General features: G+C 45.1%; 1 protein-coding gene across 5 annotated transcripts in view; it reads right to left on the reverse strand.

Annotated features, from left to right (window-relative positions):
* The window catches only part of TNIP2 (TNFAIP3 interacting protein 2), a 35162-nt gene extending 17315 nt beyond the window's left edge, over positions 1-17847 (reverse strand). For 4 of the 5 annotated variants that reach the window (XM_082609804.1, XM_082609803.1, XM_082609805.1 and 1 more), the window contains exon 1: positions 17461-17847. In XM_082609804.1, coding sequence (XP_082465930.1) covers positions 17461-17739 — 279 coding nt within the window. In that variant the 5' untranslated portion in view covers positions 17740-17847. The remainder of the gene's footprint in view (positions 1-17460) is intronic. The other variant, XM_082609802.1, reaches the window with a different exon arrangement.
* Positions 17848-19961: the final 2114 nt, after the last annotated feature.

Genomic DNA, 19961 nt, shown 5'->3' on the forward strand with positions numbered 1-19961 from the left:
CACAGGTGGGCAAACTGAGGCTCACGGGATCAAGGTGGCTGCTGGAGTGCCCAGGTAAGGAGGCAGTGGCACCCCAGCCTCGACACCTCCACCTACCACAGCTCCCTCGCACCCTCTGAGGCTGGGGGACTTCAAACAACACCTGATTTCCGAGCATCTTTCCTTGCTGGTCAAACGGACACAGGAAGAGAAACAATGGGGCAGAAGGTCCCCGGGCTTCGGGGGCTCATGGAGCTTCCCAAGGACACACTCTCTCGTCGCCACACCCCAGCCCTGGGTCCAGCCCAGCCCCATGAGGATCCCCAGTAAATGTCTGAGAAGAAGACTGGAGGGTACAATGGCCAGGACCTGGGCCCTGTTCTCAACCTGTTTACAACACAGAGACTGAAAACCACAAACACGCAGCTGACTCTGGTGGTGAGATTAGTTGAATCGGAAGGACTCACAGGCCCTTATTGTCTGTCTTAAAAACCTCCTTTCAAACACCACTTTAGAAATGATCTGGCTCTCGTGGAGACTTGCTGGGTGACAACATATACCATACTTGGGGCTGGCTTTTTCCCTCACTGCTGGGAAGCTGCCAGAGGTAGAGAAACAAAGGTAAGACCACCGGGAGGCGGTGCACTGCACTGTAGGGCAACCCACCCCCGAAAAGGGCTGCCTGACCTGCCCTCCCCACCGCAGTGTAAGAGGCCCCAGGACCCCTGGAGCCCCCAGTTTTGGGCACTCGTCGCTTGCTCTGAAGTTGGAGAGACACGTAATGGCTCATCTGGCTAAGTGCCCTTGTCCAATCAGTAACAGTTCTTAGGATACAGAACATAGACCACTGTTGTCAAAAAGCAAGGCCTGTCCTAGAATCCCGGCATTACACACACAGACGTGATGCACAGAAGTCAGCAAATGGCCAATGACCCCTCGGAGACCCTGTCACTGGGACCTAAACTCCCATGGCTCCATTCTCAGGATACAAAAGTGTGAGGAATTCTATTAACAGTCTTGTGGATCAACCTTAAAAATAAGAGGCGTAGGGCTTCCCTGGTGGCGCAGTGGTTGAGAGTCCGCCTGCCAATGGAGCGGACATGGGTTCGTGCCCCGGTCCGGGAAGATCCCACATGCCGCGGAGTGGCTGGGCCCGTGAGCCATGGCCGCTGAGCCCACACGTCCGGAGCCTGTGCTCCGCAACAGGAGAGGCCACAGCAGAGAGAGGCCCGCGTACTGAAAAAAAAAAAAAAAAAAAAGGAGGCATAGCCTCTTGGACTTCGTCCCTTTATTAGTCTGCTCGGGCTGCCATAACAAAGTCCACAAACTAGGTAACTTAAAACAACAGAAATGTATCCTCTCACAGGCTAGAGGTCCAAAATCCAGGTGTCAGCAGGCCACGTGCCTTCCGGGACTCTAGGGAAGAATGCTTCCTCATCTCTTCCAGCTTCTGCGGGTTGCTGGTAACCCTCGGCTTGTAGATGCCTCACTCCAGTCTCTGCCCCCATCTTCATATGGCTGTCTTATACGGACACCAGTCACTGGATTAGGGTCCACCCAGGCCAATATGGCTTCATTTCAATTTATCACCCCTGCAAAGACCCTACTTCCAAATAAGCTCATAATCACAGGTTCCAGGTGGAAAGGAATTTGGAAAGGAATTTCCAGCCCAGCACAGTCCTCTTCTCTCTCCTTCCTGGGCAGCCCTCAGTGGCTGGCCATGTGCAGAATGCAGCCCAGCCCATGGTTACCTTGAAACCAGCAGCTGAAGGGGGAGTGAGATAACAGGAGCAAGCAGGGAATTTAAGAAAAGTCAGTTCACTGGGCCTTCACCACAAGTGCCATGCACTGAAGATGTACCAGGGGAGGCACTGATGAGGACGCAGCACACCTCCTTCCCACTGGAAGAGTGCAGGGGGGAGCAGGCAAACAGGTACGGACAAAAATGAGCACAGCCTGGAAGGTTCTGGGAATATGGCAGAGGAGGGAGCACCGGGAATCTTCTCCTCACCTGAAAAACAGTGCAATGGCAGAAATCTGTCTAGTGTGACTATTTTGGATCACAGGTCCTAAAGACTTGCAACTTCCATATAAGCACTTGGACAGTAAATTGAGGTTAATTTCAGTCAATTTCAGCTCTTCCTACAATAGTAGCTACCCATCCCACCCCTAGCCATGCCACTGGAGGCCATACACCTGTTTCTGGAACAGCCTGCACACAGCTTGCAGGAGCCAAGGTGGGCAAAAAAGACCCTGTCCTCCAAATACTGGGTATCTGTGCTCTGACCACTGTGTCCTGCTTCTGATCACAGAGATGCAGCCAAACAGGCAGGCGGCCATTGTTGCACCTCCCCCATTGCTACAGGACCCTCCCCCTCCAGCTGAAGTGCTACGGGACTTAAAGGGCCAGTGCCCTTTCCTTCCCCTTTTAATTTTTCTTTTTCTGCTTTAGGGAGCCAGACGTTAAAGATTATGATATTCAAAAGCAACTACATAAAAGGGGAAAACTTGAAAGTGACCACACATTCCCAGTTACAGGCTGAGAAAACCTTAATTTATGCCTCAGGCTGATCCTTGGTACAGAGACAATATACAACAACCAAAGAAAAACAAAAACAGCAAATCCTAGGCAAGGAGAGTAATCTGATTTCCAAGATACCACATTATTAGATCCAAACGTCCAGTTTTATTTATTTATTTATTTTAGATGTTGGGGGTAGGAGTTTATTAATTAATTTATTTATTTTTGCTGTGTTGGGTCTTCGTTTCTGTACGAGGGCTTTCTCTAGTTGTGGCAAGCGGGGGCCACTCTTCATCGCAGTGCGCAGGCCTCTCACTATTGCAGCCTCTCTTGTTGCGGAGCACAGGCTCCAGACGCGCAGGCTCAGTAGTTGTGCCTCATGGGCCTAGTTGCTCCACGATATGTGGGATCCTCCCAGACCAGGGCTCGAACCGATGTCCCCTGCATTGGCAGGCAGATTCTCAACCACTGCACCACCAGGTAAGCCCCCAAATGTCCAGTTTTAAACAGCAACAACAAAAAAGGCACTCAAAGACACAGGAAAATATGGCCCATTCAAAGGAAAAAATAAATCAACAGAAGCTGTCCCTGAAAAAAACCTGATGGTGGATCTTCTAGACAAGGACTCTAAAACAACCATGTTAAAGATGCTCAATATACTAAAAGAAGATATGGAGAAAGTCAAGAAAGCAATGTAGGAATAAAATGGAAATACGAATAAAGAAATAGAAAACCTAAAAAGAAACCAAAAAAATTGTGGAGCTAAAAAGTACATTAACTGAAATTTTAAAATTCACTGGAGGTACTCAAAGGCAGATTTGATCAGGAGAAGAATCAGCAAACTTGAAAACAGGACAATGAAAATTATCAAGATTCAAGGAAAGTAAACAGAGCCTAAGGGTCCTGTGGGACACCATTAAGCAGACTAACATACGTATTGTGGAAGTCCCAGAAGGAGAAGCGAGAGAGAAAGGGGTAGAAAGAATACTTGAAGAAATAATGGCTACGGCTTCCCTGGTGGTGCAGTGGTTAAGAATCCGTCTGCCAATGCAGGGGACACAGGTTCGAGCCCTGGTCCGGGAAGATCCCACATGCCGCAGAGCAACTAAGCCCATGCGCCACAACTACTGAGCCTGCGCTCTAGAGCCTGTGAGCCACAACTACTGAGTCCATGTGCCTAGAGCCTGTGCACCACAACAAGAGAAGCCACAGCAATGAGAAGCCCATGCACTGCAATGAAGACACAACACAGAAATAAATAAGTAAGTAAGTAAGAAATAATGGTTGAAAACTTCCCAAATGTGATGAAAGACATGAATCTAAACATCTAAGAAGCTCAATAAACTCCAAGTATGATGAAGTCAAAAAGACCAAGACACATTATAATCAAACTTTAGAAAGCAAAAGATAAAAAGAGGAATCTTGAAAGAAGCAAGAGAGAAGCAACATGTCACATAGAAGAGATCCTTAATACGATTATTAGCAGATTTCTCATCAGACACTTTGGAAGCCAGAGGCAGTGGGCCTATATATTCAAGTGCTAAAAGAAAAAAAACAGCTGGGGACCTCCCTAGTGGTCCAGTGGTTAAGAATCTGCCTTCCAATGCAGGGGATGCAGATTCAATCCCTGGTCAGGGGACTAAGATCCAACATGCCATGGGGCAACTAAGCCCATGAGCAGCAACTACTGAGCCCGCGCACTCTAGAGCCCGCGTGCCACAATTGGAGATGCCATGTGCCACAACTACTGAGCCCATGCACTCTGGAGCCCGTGCACCACAACTAGGGAGAAGCCTACGTGCTGCAACTAGAGAAGCCCGCACGTCGCAACTAGAGAAGCCTGCACGTCACAACTACAGAAGCCCATGCACTGCAACAAAAGATCCTGCATGCTGCAACAAAGATCCCACGTGCTCCAACTAAGACCTGATGCGGCCAAATAAATAAATAAATAAAAATAAATAAATAAATAAATAAATAAATACTTTAAAAAAGAAAAAAAACTGTCAACCAAGAACCCTATATCCAGGGCTTCCCTGGTGGCACAGTGCTTGAGAATCTGCCTGCCAATGCAGGGGATACGGGTTCGAGCCCTGGTCTGGGAAGATCCCACATGCTGCAGAGCAACTGGGCCCGTGAGCCACAACTACTGAGCCTGCACGTCTGGAGCCTGTGCTCCGCAACAAGAGAGGCCGCAACAGTGAGAGGCCTGCGCACCGTGATTAAGAGTGGCCCCTGCTTGCCACAACTAGAGAAAGCCCTCGCACAGAAACGAAGACCCAACACAGCCAAAAATAAGAAAGAAAAGAAAGGAAAGAAAGGAAGGAAGGAAGGAAGGAAAGGAAGGAAGGAAAGAAAGAAAAGAAAGAAAAAGAAAGAAAGAAAGAAAGAAAGAAAGAAAGAAAGAAAGAAAGAAAAAGAATCCTATATCCAGCAAAACTGTCTTTCAAAAACAAGGGAGAAATTAAGACATTCCCACATAAACCAAAGCTGAGGGAGTTTGTTACCACTAGACCTGCCCTACAAGAAATGTTCAAGGGAGTCCTGTAGAGTGAAATGAAATGACACTAACTCAAAGCTATATGAAGAAATAAAAATGTCAATAAAGGTAAAGACATGGGAAATTATAAAAGCTAGTATTATTGTAACAACAGTTTATAACTCTTTATTTTTGTTTTCCACATGATTTAAGAGGCTAATATAAATATATTTTTTTAAATTATTAGTCTACAAGTTAGTATTACTGTAAGTTTGATTTGTAACTCCACACGTTATTTCCTACATAATTTAGGAGACTAAGGCATTTAAAAGATTAATTTATGTTTGAGGGCACACAATGTATGATTTAATTCTGTGACATCAACAACCAAAAGGGGTGGGGTTTAGCTATAAGGGAGCAGGGGTTTTGTATGTTATTGAAGTTAAGCTGGTATAAATTCAAATTAGAGTGTTACAACTTTCGGATGTTAAACGTAATTCGCATGGTAAACACAAAGAAAATAGTTACAGAATATACCCACAAAAAAATGAGAAAGGAATTTAAATATTTCACAATTTTAAAAAATCAAACATAAGAGATAGTAATGCAGAAAATGAGAAACAAAAAAAGTTATAAGGTATACAGAAAACAAATAGCTAAATAACAAGTATTTCATCCATATCAGTAATTACTTTAAATGTAAATGGATTAAAATCTCCAATTAAAAGAGATTGGCAGTATGGATATAAGCATATGATCCAACTACATGCTATATACAAGAGACTCACTTTAGATCCAAAGACATATATAGATTGAAAATAAAAGGATGGGGACTTCCCTGGTGGCGCAGTGGTCAAGAATCCTCCTGCCAATGCAGGGGACGTGGGTTTGATCCCTGATCCAGGAAGATCCCACATGCTGCGGAGCAACTAAGCCCATGCGCCACGACTACTGAGCCTGAGCTCTGAAGCCTGCAAGCTACAACTACTGAAGCCCATGCACCTAGAGCCCGTGCTCCACAACAAGAGAAGCCACCGCAATGAGAAGGCCACGCACTGCAACGAAGAGCAGCCCCTGCTCACCACAACTAGAGAAAAGCCCACGTGCAGCAATGAAGACCCAATGCAGCCAAAAATAAAATTTTAAAAATTAAAAAAAAAAAAAAGAAAGTAGAAGGATGGAAAAGTATTTACATTCCATGCAATTAGTAACTAAAGCGAACAGGAGTAGCTATACTAATATCAGACAAAATAGGCTTTTTTTCAAAAAAGGCTACAAGAGACAAAAAAGGATGTTATACATTAATAAAAGTTTTAATACAGCAAGAAAATATAACAATTATATACACTGATGTACCTAATAACAGACAGGCAAAATATATGAAGCAAAAACTGACAGAACTGAAGGGAGAAATAGACAATCCTACAATAATAGCTGGAGACCTCAAAACCCTACTCTCAATGATAGAACAACCAAACAGAATATATGTAAGGAAATTGAGAACTTAACACAATAAATCAACTAGCTCTAACAGACATCTACAGAACACTCTACCCAACAACATACACATTCTTCTCAAATGCACATGGGACATTTTCCAGGATAGACCATGTGTTAGGTTACATATTAAGTCTCAACAGATTTTAAAAGACTGACATCACACAAAGTATCTCCTCCCCAACCACAACAGGATGAAGTCAGAAATCAACAACAGAAGTAAAAGGAACATTCACAAAACTGTAGAAATTAGAAAACACACTCTTAAACCAATGGATCAAAGAAGAAATCACAAGGAAATTAGAAAATATTTAAAGGCAAATACTTAAAGTGAAAACACAGCATACCAAAACTTGCAGGATCCAGTGAAAGCAGTGTTAAGGGGGAAATCTAACGATATAAAACTTACATTTAAAAACAAGAAAAATCTCCAATCATCAACCTAACTTTACAACTTAAGAAACTAGAAAAAGAAGAAAAAACTAAACTCAAAGCTAGCAAAAGGGAGGAAGAATAAAGATTTGAGCAGAGACAAATGAAATAGAGAACAGAAAAACTATTAGAGAAATTGATGAAACCAAAAGTTGGTTCTTCAAAAAGATCAGCAAAATGGATAAACCTTTAGCTAGACAGACTACGAAAAGAAAGAAAGTTCAAATTACTAAAATCAGAAATGCAAGTAGAGGGAATTCCCTGGCAGTCCAGAGGTTAGAACTCCACGCTTTCACTGCCCAGGGCCCAGGTTCAATCCCTGGTCAGGGAACTAAGATCCCACAAGCCACGTGGCATGGCCAAAAAAAAAAGAAAAAGAAAAAGAAATGAAAGTAGAGACATTACTGACAATTCTACAAAAATAAAAATGCTTATAAAATGAGTACTATGAACAACTGTACACCAGCAAATTGGATAACCTGGATGAAACAAATTCATAGAAACATAACACCTACCAAGACCAAATCACAGGGAAATATAAAAACTGAAAAGACCTCTAACTAGTAAGGAAATTGAATCACTAATTAAAAATCTCCCAACAACAAGTCCTGGAACTGATGGCTTCACCGGTGAATTCTATCAAACATTTAAAGAAGAATTAATACCAATTCTTCCTAAGCTGTTCCAACAAAACTGAAGAGGAAGGAACACTTCCTAACTCATTCTATGAGGCCAGCATTACCCTGATACCAAAGCCAGACAAAGACACTACAACAATCGCTTCTCGGCCTTTTGGCTAAGATCAAGTGCAAAGACACTACAACAAAACTACAGACCAATATCCCTTATGAATGTTGATGCAAAAATTCTCAATGAAATACTAACGGGCAAATTCAACGGCATATTAAAAAGATTATACACCATGAACAAGCGGGATTTTTTTCACAGACTGCAAGGGTGGTTAAACATACAAAACATGATCAATGGATGTTAACTAGACTTATTGTGGTAGTCATTTCACAATATATACAAATATTGAATCATTGTGCTGTACATTTAAAACTAATATAATGTTATATGTCAATTATATCTAAAGGAAAAAAAATAGCAGTTGACACTATGATACCGGTGTTCTGATTTGGAGACTTAAGTTGGCTTAGTTCCATACTTATACTATGTTCAGTATTTCCCCACTACACATCCCTCCATCACTTTTACAACTTGCTTCAAGCAGTGATCATGTATGTCCATGTATGATTCCACAATTTGAGGGCAAGAATTGGATATTGATCATCTTTGCATTCCCCTAGCCTAGTGGTTAATAGAATGTGCAATTAACTACTTTATAAGGTAGTAAAGGCCATCAAAATTTGCCCCCAATCTAATTTTATAGCCACTTCCTGTGTTATTCTCTACGCACTCCTCACTCTAATTACACGGAATTAACACTGTTATAGATTAACATTGCTACTGGTGCATCCCTGATAACGTACACATCATTGTGAAATGAATGTACTATACATATTGGGAGAAATGGAAAAATATAACCCATGATGCCTGCTTATACATATTCCCCTTACATACAGAACACGCCCAATAAATGCAAGCTCAGTAAATAAACACCTGAGTGGCTATGGTAGATGACATTCACATCTTCTGGGTCCCAATTATGTGTATGAGATTATTATATATATACATATATACATGTCAAATCATGTGTTCCTCACAATAGAAAACTCACAATATCCCATATATCTGTTCTATGTCGCATTTTCCACAAAGGCAATTGATTATTTCTCCAATGTCTATTTTCTCAACTAAGATATAAGCTTCATAAAGATAGGAATCTGCCTTTCTCAATCCTTTCTGCATTTCCAGGGCCTACCAAAACATCTGGCATACAATAGGCATTCAACAAATAACTATTGGCTGAATGAATGAATAAATAGCCCTATGAGCTAGGTATTATTACTTCAGTTTTACTGATGACAAAACTAGAATACTAAATGACTTGCCCAAATTAAAATAGCTAAGAAAGTGGCAGAACCAGATTTAAGTGCACAGTTTTTCAACATTCAATGTAATATTTGCTTTTCATTGGTGCCTAATAAAGAGCCAGTTTTGTTACCCAAAGTAGTTCTACAAAGCCCTGTGAACTTCTCACAAGAAAATTTTAGCAAGCTTCATCATGGTTTCTTCTTACAGATAGTGAAAAGGTAATACTAAATACATGACTAAGGTTATTCTTGGCTTTTTAAAAGAATAAGAGGTGCAGCATATTTATCTTCTGGGCAGCCGTGTAGAAGGTTCAGAGACCAACTTTAGCAAAGTGACTAGGCAGTTCTTGAGCATCAGTTTCATTATGTATGATAGGCCTTGAATTGATCATGTTCTTGACATTCCTAACTTTATCATTAAGTCTCACTTCTAATATCTGAAGACAATTAGATAATTGTTGATAAATATCTAGTAAACAATAATGATATGAGAATGAGGCCTTTTGAGGGACATGAAGCACAATTATGTGTTTGATGTTTGTTTTCTATGACTCAGCATCAATCCCTTGGAATGAAATGAAAATGATATTATTAAACTTTTCTAATCAGAAAAATTTTCACCAGATTTGTTCCACATAGATTTAGGTAATATACTACTCTGTTGTGGTTAAGTTCACAAACATATTTCATCAAAAAAAAAAAAAAAAAAAGGAAGGGAGGGACTGTTCAGTGTAATACACTACATTAATAGAATGAAGGGGGAAAAACACATGATCATATCAATTGATGCAGAAAGGCATTTGACAAAATTCAACACTTTTTCATAATAAAAACACACAACAAACTAGGAACAGAAGTAAACTACCTCCACATAACAAAAGCCATAAGAAAAACCCATAGCAAATATCATACCCTGTGGTAAAAGACTGAAAGCTTTTCCTCTAAGATCAAGAACAAGACAAGGAGGACTTCCACTGGAGGGGGCATGGGTTCAATCCCTGGTCAGGGAACTAAGACCCTGCATGGCGTGGCTGGGAAAAAAAAAGGAACAAGAAAAGGATATTGGCTTTCATCACTTCTATTCAACATAGCCCTGGAAGTTCTAGCCAGAGCAATTAGGCAAGAAAAAGAAATAAAACACATCCAAATAAGAAAGGAAGTAAAATGGTATCTGTTTTCAGATGATATGCTCTTACACGTAGAAAACTCTTAAGATTACACACACACACACACACACACACACACACACACACAAACCTGTTGGAGAGAATAAATGAATTCTGCAATTGAGCAGAATACAAATCAACACATGAAAAACAGCTGTATTTCTGTACACTAACAAGGAAGAATCTGCAAAAGAAATTATAAAAACAATTCTACTTACAATAGCATCAAAAAGAATAAATTTAATCAAAGAGGTGAAAGACTCATACAATGAAAACTATGAAATACTACTAAAAGAAATTAAAGAAAACATAAATAAATAGAAACATATCCCATGTTCACAATTGGAAAACTTAATATTGTTAGGATGTCAATATTATTCAAAGTGATCTACAAAGTCAATGCAATCCCTATCAAAATCCCAGGGAATTCTCTGGTGGTCCAGTGGTTAGGACTTGGTGTTTTCACTGCCGTGGCCCAGGTTCAATCCCCGGTTGGGGAACTAAGATCCCACAGGCTGTGCAGTGCAGCCAAAAAAAAGCCCCCCAAAACAAAAACAAAACAAAAGCTCAATTTTTTTTTTTGCAGAAATAGAAGAACCCATCCTAAAATTCATATGGAATCTCAAGGGACCCCAAATAGCCAAAACAATCTTAGAAGAAAAAAAAACAAAACAAAAGAACAAAGCTGAAGGACTCACGTTTCCTAATTTCAAAACTTCTACAAAGCCACAATAATCAAAACACTGTGGCACTGACATAAAGACAAACATACAGACCAAAGAGACAGAATAGAGAGCCCAGAAATAAACCCTTGCATAGATAGTCAAATGGCTTTGACAAGGGTACTAAGATGATTCAGTGAGGAAAGGACAGTCTTTTTAAAAAACGGTGCTGGGAAAACTGGATATCTACATGCAAAAGAATGAAGTTGGACCCTTATCTAAACCATACATGAAAATTACCTCAAAATGGATCCAAGACTTAAACATAAGACCTAAAACTATAAAACTTCTAGAAGAAACATAGGGCAAAAGCTTCATAACATAGGATTTGGCAGTGATTTCTTGGATATGGCACCCAAGGCACAGGTAACAAAAGAAAAAGTAGACAAATTGGAATTTTTTTAATGAAAATAAAAATGAAAATTTTGCACATCAAAAGACAAGTAAAAGTAAAAAGGCAACCTACAGAATGAGATAAAATATTTACAAATCATATATCTGATAAGAATTAGTATCCAGGGCTTCCCTGGTGGCGCAGTGGTTGAGAGTCCGCCTGCCGATGCAGGGGACACAGGTTCGTGCCCCGGTCCGGGAATATCCCACATGCCATGGAGCGGCTGGGCCCGCTGAGCCTGCAAGTCCAGAGCCTGTGCTCCGCAACGGGAGAGGCCACAACAGCTAGAGGCCCATGTACGGCAAAAAAAAAAAAAAAAAAGAATTAGTATCCAGAATGTAGAGTACTCATAAAATTCAACAACAAAATATCCCAATTCAAAAATGGACAAAGGACTTGACATTTCTTCAAAGAAGATATACAAATGGCCAGTAAGCACATGAATTGATGCTCAACATCACTAATCATTATAGGGAATTGCAAATCAAAACTACAATCATTTTGTACTAAATTAGCACGTACCTATTAGGATGCCTACTATCAAAAACACAGAAAATAACAATATTGGTGAGGATGTGGAGAAATTTGAACCCTTGTGCACTGTCGGTGGGAATGTAAAGTGGTGCAGCAATTGTGGAAAAACAGAATGGAAGCCCCTCAAAAAATTAAAAATAGAATTATTATATAATCCAGCAATTCCACTTCTGGGTATATACCCAAAAGAGTTGAAAGCAGGATCTCTAAGAGATATTTGCACACCTATGTTCATAGCAGCAGTGATATTCATAACAGCTAAAACATGGAAGCAACCCAAGTGTCCATCAACAGATGAGTAGATAAGCAAAATGTGGTATATACCTATAATGGACATTATATACCTATAATGTGGTATATACCTATAATGGACATTATATACCTATAATGTGGTATATACCTATAATGGAGTATTCTTCAGCCTCAAAAAGGAAGGAAATGCTGACATATGTTACAATATGGATGAACCCTGAGGATATCATGCTAAGTGAAATAAACCAGTCACAAAAAGACAAATACTTCATTATTCTACTTATAGGAGGTATCTACAGTAGTCAAAATCATAGAGACAGAAAGTAAAATGGTGCTTGCCAGTGGAGGGGGGGTCGGTAGGGGACAAAGTAGGGAGGTGGGGAATTATGTTTAATGATATAGAGTTTCAGTTGCACAAGATCAAAAGAGGTATGATGATAGATGGTAAAAACAAACACACAATAAACACACAATACACACACACACACACACACACACACAGAACCTAATATAACCTACTGTAAAGAGTGTATGCTGTTCCACTTACAGAGAGCATGGCAGAATAGGGAAAGAAAAGCCACAAGTTGCTATATCAGGACCAAGCAGGGTCCATGAGGCTAGTCCCCAAGGCAGTGATGAGATGGGGTTGAGCAGTTACAGCCTGCACAACGAATCAGTGCTATTATTCCAGAAAATCTTAACTGGAAGAGCTTTGCAGAGTCTCATGTTACAAATAAGGCAAGGTCTTGAGTCCCACTGTGGTGGCAAAAAAGACCAGAATTCTCAAGACTGATCTGGTCCCATCACACACTGGCTACACCTTGGCCACAGATGCACTGGTCACCTGGCAGTCCATCCACACCTGTGAGCCTCAGCATCCTCTTTGGGAGCCCTCAGTCCTCACCAATCCAGGGTCCCTGCTCCTAACCAGCTGGCTGACATGGCCACTGATGAGACCAACCTGTTGACCAATTCCTCTCATTGTTTTCACTCTGCACAGCTACTTCAGTGAATCCAGGGCCTCTGGGAGGTGATAAACCTCTCCATTCTTCCCCAGGTTCTCTGACCAACCCCAGAAAGATGTAGGGGTAAGCAACAAATATTTAATTGCATAAGATATCAGATCATTAAATTGCTCCTGAAATAATTTAAAATCCTAAAACAAAACTTACATTGAGGGACTTCCCTGGTGGTGCAGTGGTTAGGAATCTGCCTGCCAATGCAGGGGACACTGGTTCAAGCCCTAGTCCGGGAAGATCCCAAATGCCGCGGAGCAACTAAGCCCGTGCGCCACAACTACTGAGCCAGCGCTCTGGAGCCCATGAGCCACAACTACTGAAGCCTGCACGCTCTACGGCCCGCATGCCACAACTACTAAACCCGCACGCTGCAACTACTGAGGCCCACACTCCTAGACCCCGTGCTCCGCAACGAGAGGCCACTGCAATGAGAAGCCCGCGCACCGCAACGAAGAGTAGCCCCCGCTCGCCACAACCAGATAAAGCCCGCGCGCAGCAACGAAGACCCAACGCAGCCAAAAACAACCTACACTGAAAGGACCAGTAGTACTAGGATTACAGACCTGACTCCGTCTGGGATTTGGTTAGAGGCTCTGGGGCCACAGGATGCTGGGGACACATGTCAACTGAGCACCAATGGCCACCAGACTGCAAGCAGAGTCCCGTTCTGGGTAGCATGTGCTCTGGACCCCAATCTACACTCATCTATGGCTCCTGGTGTCCATGACACTAAGATCAGTGGTGCAGACCAGGTGACTTCCTTCTGCCCTGATGAGTAATAATCCACCTTGCCCAGGAAAAGGGAGAGAGCTGGAGCGAGGAAGACATCTGGCTTCTAAAGGCATTTAAAATGATGCAGATAAGAAAATATTGACATGATATTAAGTAAAACTGTATAGACAGCTTGAACTCAAACACGCCAAGTATATACATACCCTATGGTTAAAGGAAAGACAGGGAAGAGGCATGCCAAGAGATTATGCCATGTAGTCATCTCTCTGTGGTGGGATTGTGGTGGTTATTCTATTCTTTATTCTTTCCTCTATTTTTCAGATATTCAAAATTACTTTTATTTGAATTTTTTTCAGATATTTTTCCGATATTCAAAATTACTTTTATTAAAAGAAAAAAAGGCGTGTCTCTTTTTCACTCTAAAATCCGGCTGCAGGGTCAAGCCTGGAAGTGAAAATTGTCTTTTGCAGGCCTAATTTCTTTCCTGGGAAAACCCAGATAATAGCTATGCACCGAATGGGATAATAGACCAGAGTTCACCAAAATGTTTGGGGCATTTCCAAACTGTTGTAGAAAAATACTGTTACTCTCGCTCCTGAGCTGGGTGTTTAATATTTCACACAGATAGACATAATATCGCTGACAAGGATATGAAGGTCAAAAAGTAAGGATTTAAGTCTATTATCAGACACTCTGGCAGGCTCCCACTCTGTCATCAGTCCCAGCAGAGCAGGAGTGTTACTACTGAAAGACACATTCACAGCTGGGGTTAAAAGAGATCCAGAACATAACTATGGCTCATGTGGCCCTGAACCCAACACAACACAAACACACCCAAGAACCCAACTCAGACACACACACCAGGAGCCTATACGCATGTCCTACACACACACCCAGGCCCAACGTCTGTGCACACAATGCAGAACTCAACATGAACACACACATACACAGAACCTTCCAGGTGCACACACGCTCCAAATACAAATAACATACACACTCATCCCTAAGACCCAACACAGGCGCACACCCCTCAGAAAGGTACACACACCTTTCAGACCCAGCATGGACACACACACACCCCTGAGAGCCCAATGTAGGCACTCACACTCTTCAAAACCCAGCACAGCAACAGACCCCTCAGAACTGATCATGCACACACATCCTTCAGAACCCAAAATGGGCACAAACTGAAGACCCAACACAGGTGAACACACCCTTCAGAACCCAATTCAAGTGCTCACACACCTCATATACCACACAGGTACACACGCCACAACCCAACACAGACACACAACCCTCAGACCCAAGACAGGCACACATTCCCCTCCTACCCAACATGGGAGCAGACCCCTCTGAACTCACCTGGTACACAACCATCAGTTTTAACACCAGCACACACACAACCCTCAAAACCATCAGAGACAGACAACCTTCAGAACCCAACACACATACACACCTCTCAGAGTCCAAACAGGCATACATACCCTCAGAACTCAAAACAGGCGTGCACACACACACACACACACCACTCAGAACCCAACATGGAGGCATACACCCTTCAGAAACCAGCGGGTCACACACCCCTCAGACTCATACAGGAACACACTGCTCAGAACCCAACACATGCAGACGCCCTTCAGAACGAACACAGACACACACCCCTCAACACCCAACACAGACACACCACTGAGAACCAACAAGGACTCCACTCCTCAGAACCAACATGGCACACTTTCCTCAACCGAACACGGATGCAAAAACTTGAGATCCAATATGTGCAACACACACTCAGACACGACATAGGCACACACTCATCAACCCAACAGAGACACACACCCCTCAGATCCAACACAGGCACACACACGCCTCAGAACCAATACGAACAAATAAATACACTTTATACCAAAAGTGGACACACACCACTCAGAACCCAACTAGGAAACACAATCCTCAATGCCAACAAGCACACATATCCCTCAGACCCACCATGAACATACACCCATCAGAACCAACACAGACACACAACCCACAGACCCTAGTCAAACACACACACCCCTCAGACTCCAACACACACAAACATGCCTCAGAACCAACACAAACACATACCCCTTAGAGTTAACATGGACACACATAACCCTCAAACACAATACAGGCACACAGCCCTCAGAACCAAAATGAGCACATAACCCTCAGAATCAACACATACACACACCCCTCAACACAACTGGGGAAACACACCCTTCAGAACCCACCATGGGAGCAGACACAGCCCCAGACTCTACACAGGGGCACACACACAACTCAGACCCAATAGGGATAAACACATCCGGAATCAACACAGACACACACCACTCAGACCCAATACAGACCCACACCCTTTAGAATCCATACAAGCACAAACACCTCTCAAAACTGAACACGGGAAGACACAGCTCTCAGACCTAACATGGGAGCAGATCGCTCAGAAACCGATATGACACACAGCCCAGAACCAACGCGGGCACGACCACCCTTAGATCTAGGTGCACAGCCCCCTAGAACAGAAAAGGGCAGACACACCCTCCAGAACCCAACTCAGAAACACACACTCCTCAGAACCAACACAGAAATACACAGCCTTCAGAACCAAAACAGACAGGTATACCCCTGAGAACCAACAACGACAAAACAAGCCTCACACCCACACAGGCACACACATCCCTCAGAACCCAACGTGAGCCCACACAACACTCAGAACTAAACACAAACACACATCCTTCAGAACCAACACAAACACATGCCCCTCAGAACCAACACGGACAGACACAACCCTCAGAAGCCAACAAGGGAGCAGACCCCTCTACATAACCCAAACACACACCCCTCAGAACCAACATGACACACAACCCTTAACTAACACAAGTGTACAGACCCCTTAGAACCCAAGATAGGTGCAAGCATACCCTAGAACCCAACACGGGCACACACGCTCCTTGAACCTTCATGGACACACAACCAGCAGATCCTACACAGGCACACATGCCCCTCAGAAGCCAACACACAAATACACACCTCGGAAATAACACAGACACATGCAAAACTAAGAACCCAACGTGGCCGCACCCACCCCTCAGACCCAGCGTTGGAGCAAACACACCCTTCATAACCAATATGGACGCACACCCCTGAGCCCCAACATGGTAACACCGCACACACACGAACACGCGCACACACCCCTCAGATTCAACTCAACACCCCTCCCTTATAAGCGGAAAGGACAAACACCCCTCAGAACCAACAGGCCCACACACAACCTTCAGACTGAGCACTGGCACACACACCTCTGCGAACCCGAGCCAGCAATGCACACCCTTCAAACGCAACAAGGGCCAGACCCCTCAGAACCCAACAGGCACACACTCGTCAGACCCAACACAAGCGCACAACCCCCTCAGAATTCAAACAGGCAGACACAGCCCTCAGACCCAACGCGGGGGCAGACCCCTCGGAACACAACCCAGACACACACCCTCAGACCCGACACGACACACAGCCCTTACGCCTAACGCGGCGCGCACCCGCCCAGAACCCCCCAGACACAAACCGCTCAGACCCAACCGGACCACAGAGCCCTCACGCCCGACGGGCGCACACACTCCGGGGACACGGCGGGCACGCGGCCCCGCACGCCGAGGAAGCGTGGCTCACGCGGCCCCCTTGCGGCCCCTCCGCCGCCTGTGCCCTTTACGCCCCGCACCTGGCGCAGCGCGGCCTCCGCGGCGCCGCCGTCCCGCTGCCGCAGCTGCTCCCGGAAGCGCGCCACCTGCTCCAGCAGCGCGTCCACGAGCGACGGCGCTGTGTCCCCCTCGAGCGCGGCCAGACGGGCGCGGAGGCGCGCTATGAGGACGTCCCGGGCGGCCAGCTGGTCCTGCAGGCGCCTCAGCCGCTGCCCCGCCTCGTGGTACAGGCCGCAGAGCGCAGCAGCAGCGCGCGGGGCGCCCTCCCGCCCGCCGGACCCCGCGTTCCCAGACGACATGGCTGCGGGCCTGGCCGGCAGGGCACAGGCCACCGGCAACTTCCGCGCCGTGTCTGGGCGGGAGGCCCACCTTCCCGGAACTTTTCCCGGCGCGCCCCGCCCCCCGCGGAGATCCCGGGTCCGCCCCCCCGCCTGAAGGCCAGGCCCCGCCCCCCCGGAGAGCTTGGTCCCGCCCCCCGCCGAGAAGCCAGGCCCTGCCGGCCGCCGGGAACGTGGCCCCGCCCCAGTCCTATCCCGCCCGGGGCCTGCGGCCTCTCAGCCCGCGGGTGACTGGCATGTCCCACCCGCCCCATCGCCTCGAGTCGGGGAGCTTTCGGAGACTCGGGCCCGGGCGAGGAGAGGGTTCAAACGGCCTGCGATGTAGTTACTGATGGAAGGGAAAGAAGGGGCCAAAGATGACCCCAAGTGTTAGCCCCGAGCGTGGGTCCGAATCCCCGGGCTGCAGGCCGGCTGGCCACACTGAGCACCAGGAAAACGGCGACCTTCCACGAGCTGAGCCCAGCGAGGTGCTGAGCATGCTCAGACCCCCGCATCCCCTCTCTAAGGTCGCAAGAACTATTCTTAGGGCAGAAGGCAGGAGGGAGCTGGCCCTTTCCCGTCCTTGTTACTCCATCCCTTTCCTTCCCCCTAGCTCCCCAGACCAACTCCGAGGGGTTTTCCGTGGCTCCACGGCTATTTTCTTTTTCAAAGTCTGAGTGTCCTCGGCAATGATGCCCAAGCACACCTGTGATCTTTCAAAGGTTCCCTCCCACAGACTCCTCTGCCGGCCCCTGCCCAGAGCTGCCCTCCTCGCCAGATCCCCTGAGAGCAGCATGGCGTTTTTTCCCCTTTTTGTAACCCATACCAAGCTTGGGCTGAGCCCGGGGAGACACCCGCAGGCTGGTAGAATCAGACAAGTATAAGCGAAGACAGTTCACACTTCCTCCGCTGCAGAGGGAAGGTCAAAGGCAGTTGCCCCGCTTACCCCATAGGTGTGCTGTGGGGATTAGAGGATGGAGTGCAGAGTGCCTGCCCCTGCGAGCCCACAGTCCACGTGACTAAGGTTAGGAATGACACACTCTTGTTGGCTGGAGCAGTGATGGAGAAAACCAAGTAGCACTGGCCCCAGAGCTGTTAGAGATAGTGAGTCATCATTGCTATTGATGTAAGTGTAACCTCCCACATGTCACTCAACTGCCCTTAAACCTGGTTCTCACCTGTAAAATGGGCATCCCAGTCTCTCATCTAACATTCTGGGGATCACATGTACTTCAAAATTCAGAATCTTTGGATTTGAGATAGGAACATATAATTGGGGTGGGTAGCCAACATCCAGAAAGGATCCCACTCCTGGGATTCATGCTCTTGTGATTTCACCTTCTGACACACTGAATAGGGCTGACCTGTGTAAGCAAGAGGATATTGCAGAAATGATGGAGTGATTTCTGCAGCTGGGTCACAAAAGACATTGCCTCACCCTCTCTTAGATCATTCCCTCTGGGGGGAAGCCACCCATCGTATCATGAAGTCACTCAAGTAGCCCTGTGAAGAGGTCCATGTGATGAGGACATGAGACTTCATGCCGGTAGCCAGCATCAACTTCCCTGCCATAGTAATTGAGCTACCTTGGGACCACATCCTCCACCCCCAGCACACATCTTAACCGCGACCTCATGGGAAACCCTGGGCCAGAAGCACCCAGCTAAGCTACTTCCACATTCCTGGCCCACAGAAGCTGTCTGTTTATTGTTTTAAGCTGCTAACATTTGGAGTCGTTTTTTACACAGCAGTAGACAACCAGCAAATAGTGTATTGCTCAGTGCTCCCACTGGGGCATTGGACAGCCCCCCAAAACCAGATACATTAACATTGTTGCAAAGACAGGATGACCATTCAAACCAAGTGAGATAAAGACCATGAAAAGCCTTACAGCTGTTCAAGTCAGATGTCGCACCCAGTTTAAGAAAAAAATTTTGGGTTTCTGAGCTTTTTGGATTTCAGAATTATGGATGAGGGATGGCAGAATTCAAGCAACATCTGCCTTATAGGGCATTGTGAGGATTCAATAAGTTAAGGTAGGAAGTACCCAACATGCTTGTGCCTTCAACTAATATCCAGGGACTGAATCAAGCACGGGATTCATGGGCAAACATTCTAGTGGCAGAGACAGACCTCCCTTCAAAAAACAAAAACATTACAAGATAAGGAAACTCTGTATAGGAAAGAAAGGGGGTAAAAATTCT

This window comes from Mesoplodon mirus (genome assembly GCF_964341445.2).
Source record: "Mesoplodon mirus genome assembly, chromosome: 2".
Taxonomy (NCBI): Eukaryota; Metazoa; Chordata; class Mammalia; order Artiodactyla; family Ziphiidae; genus Mesoplodon; species Mesoplodon mirus.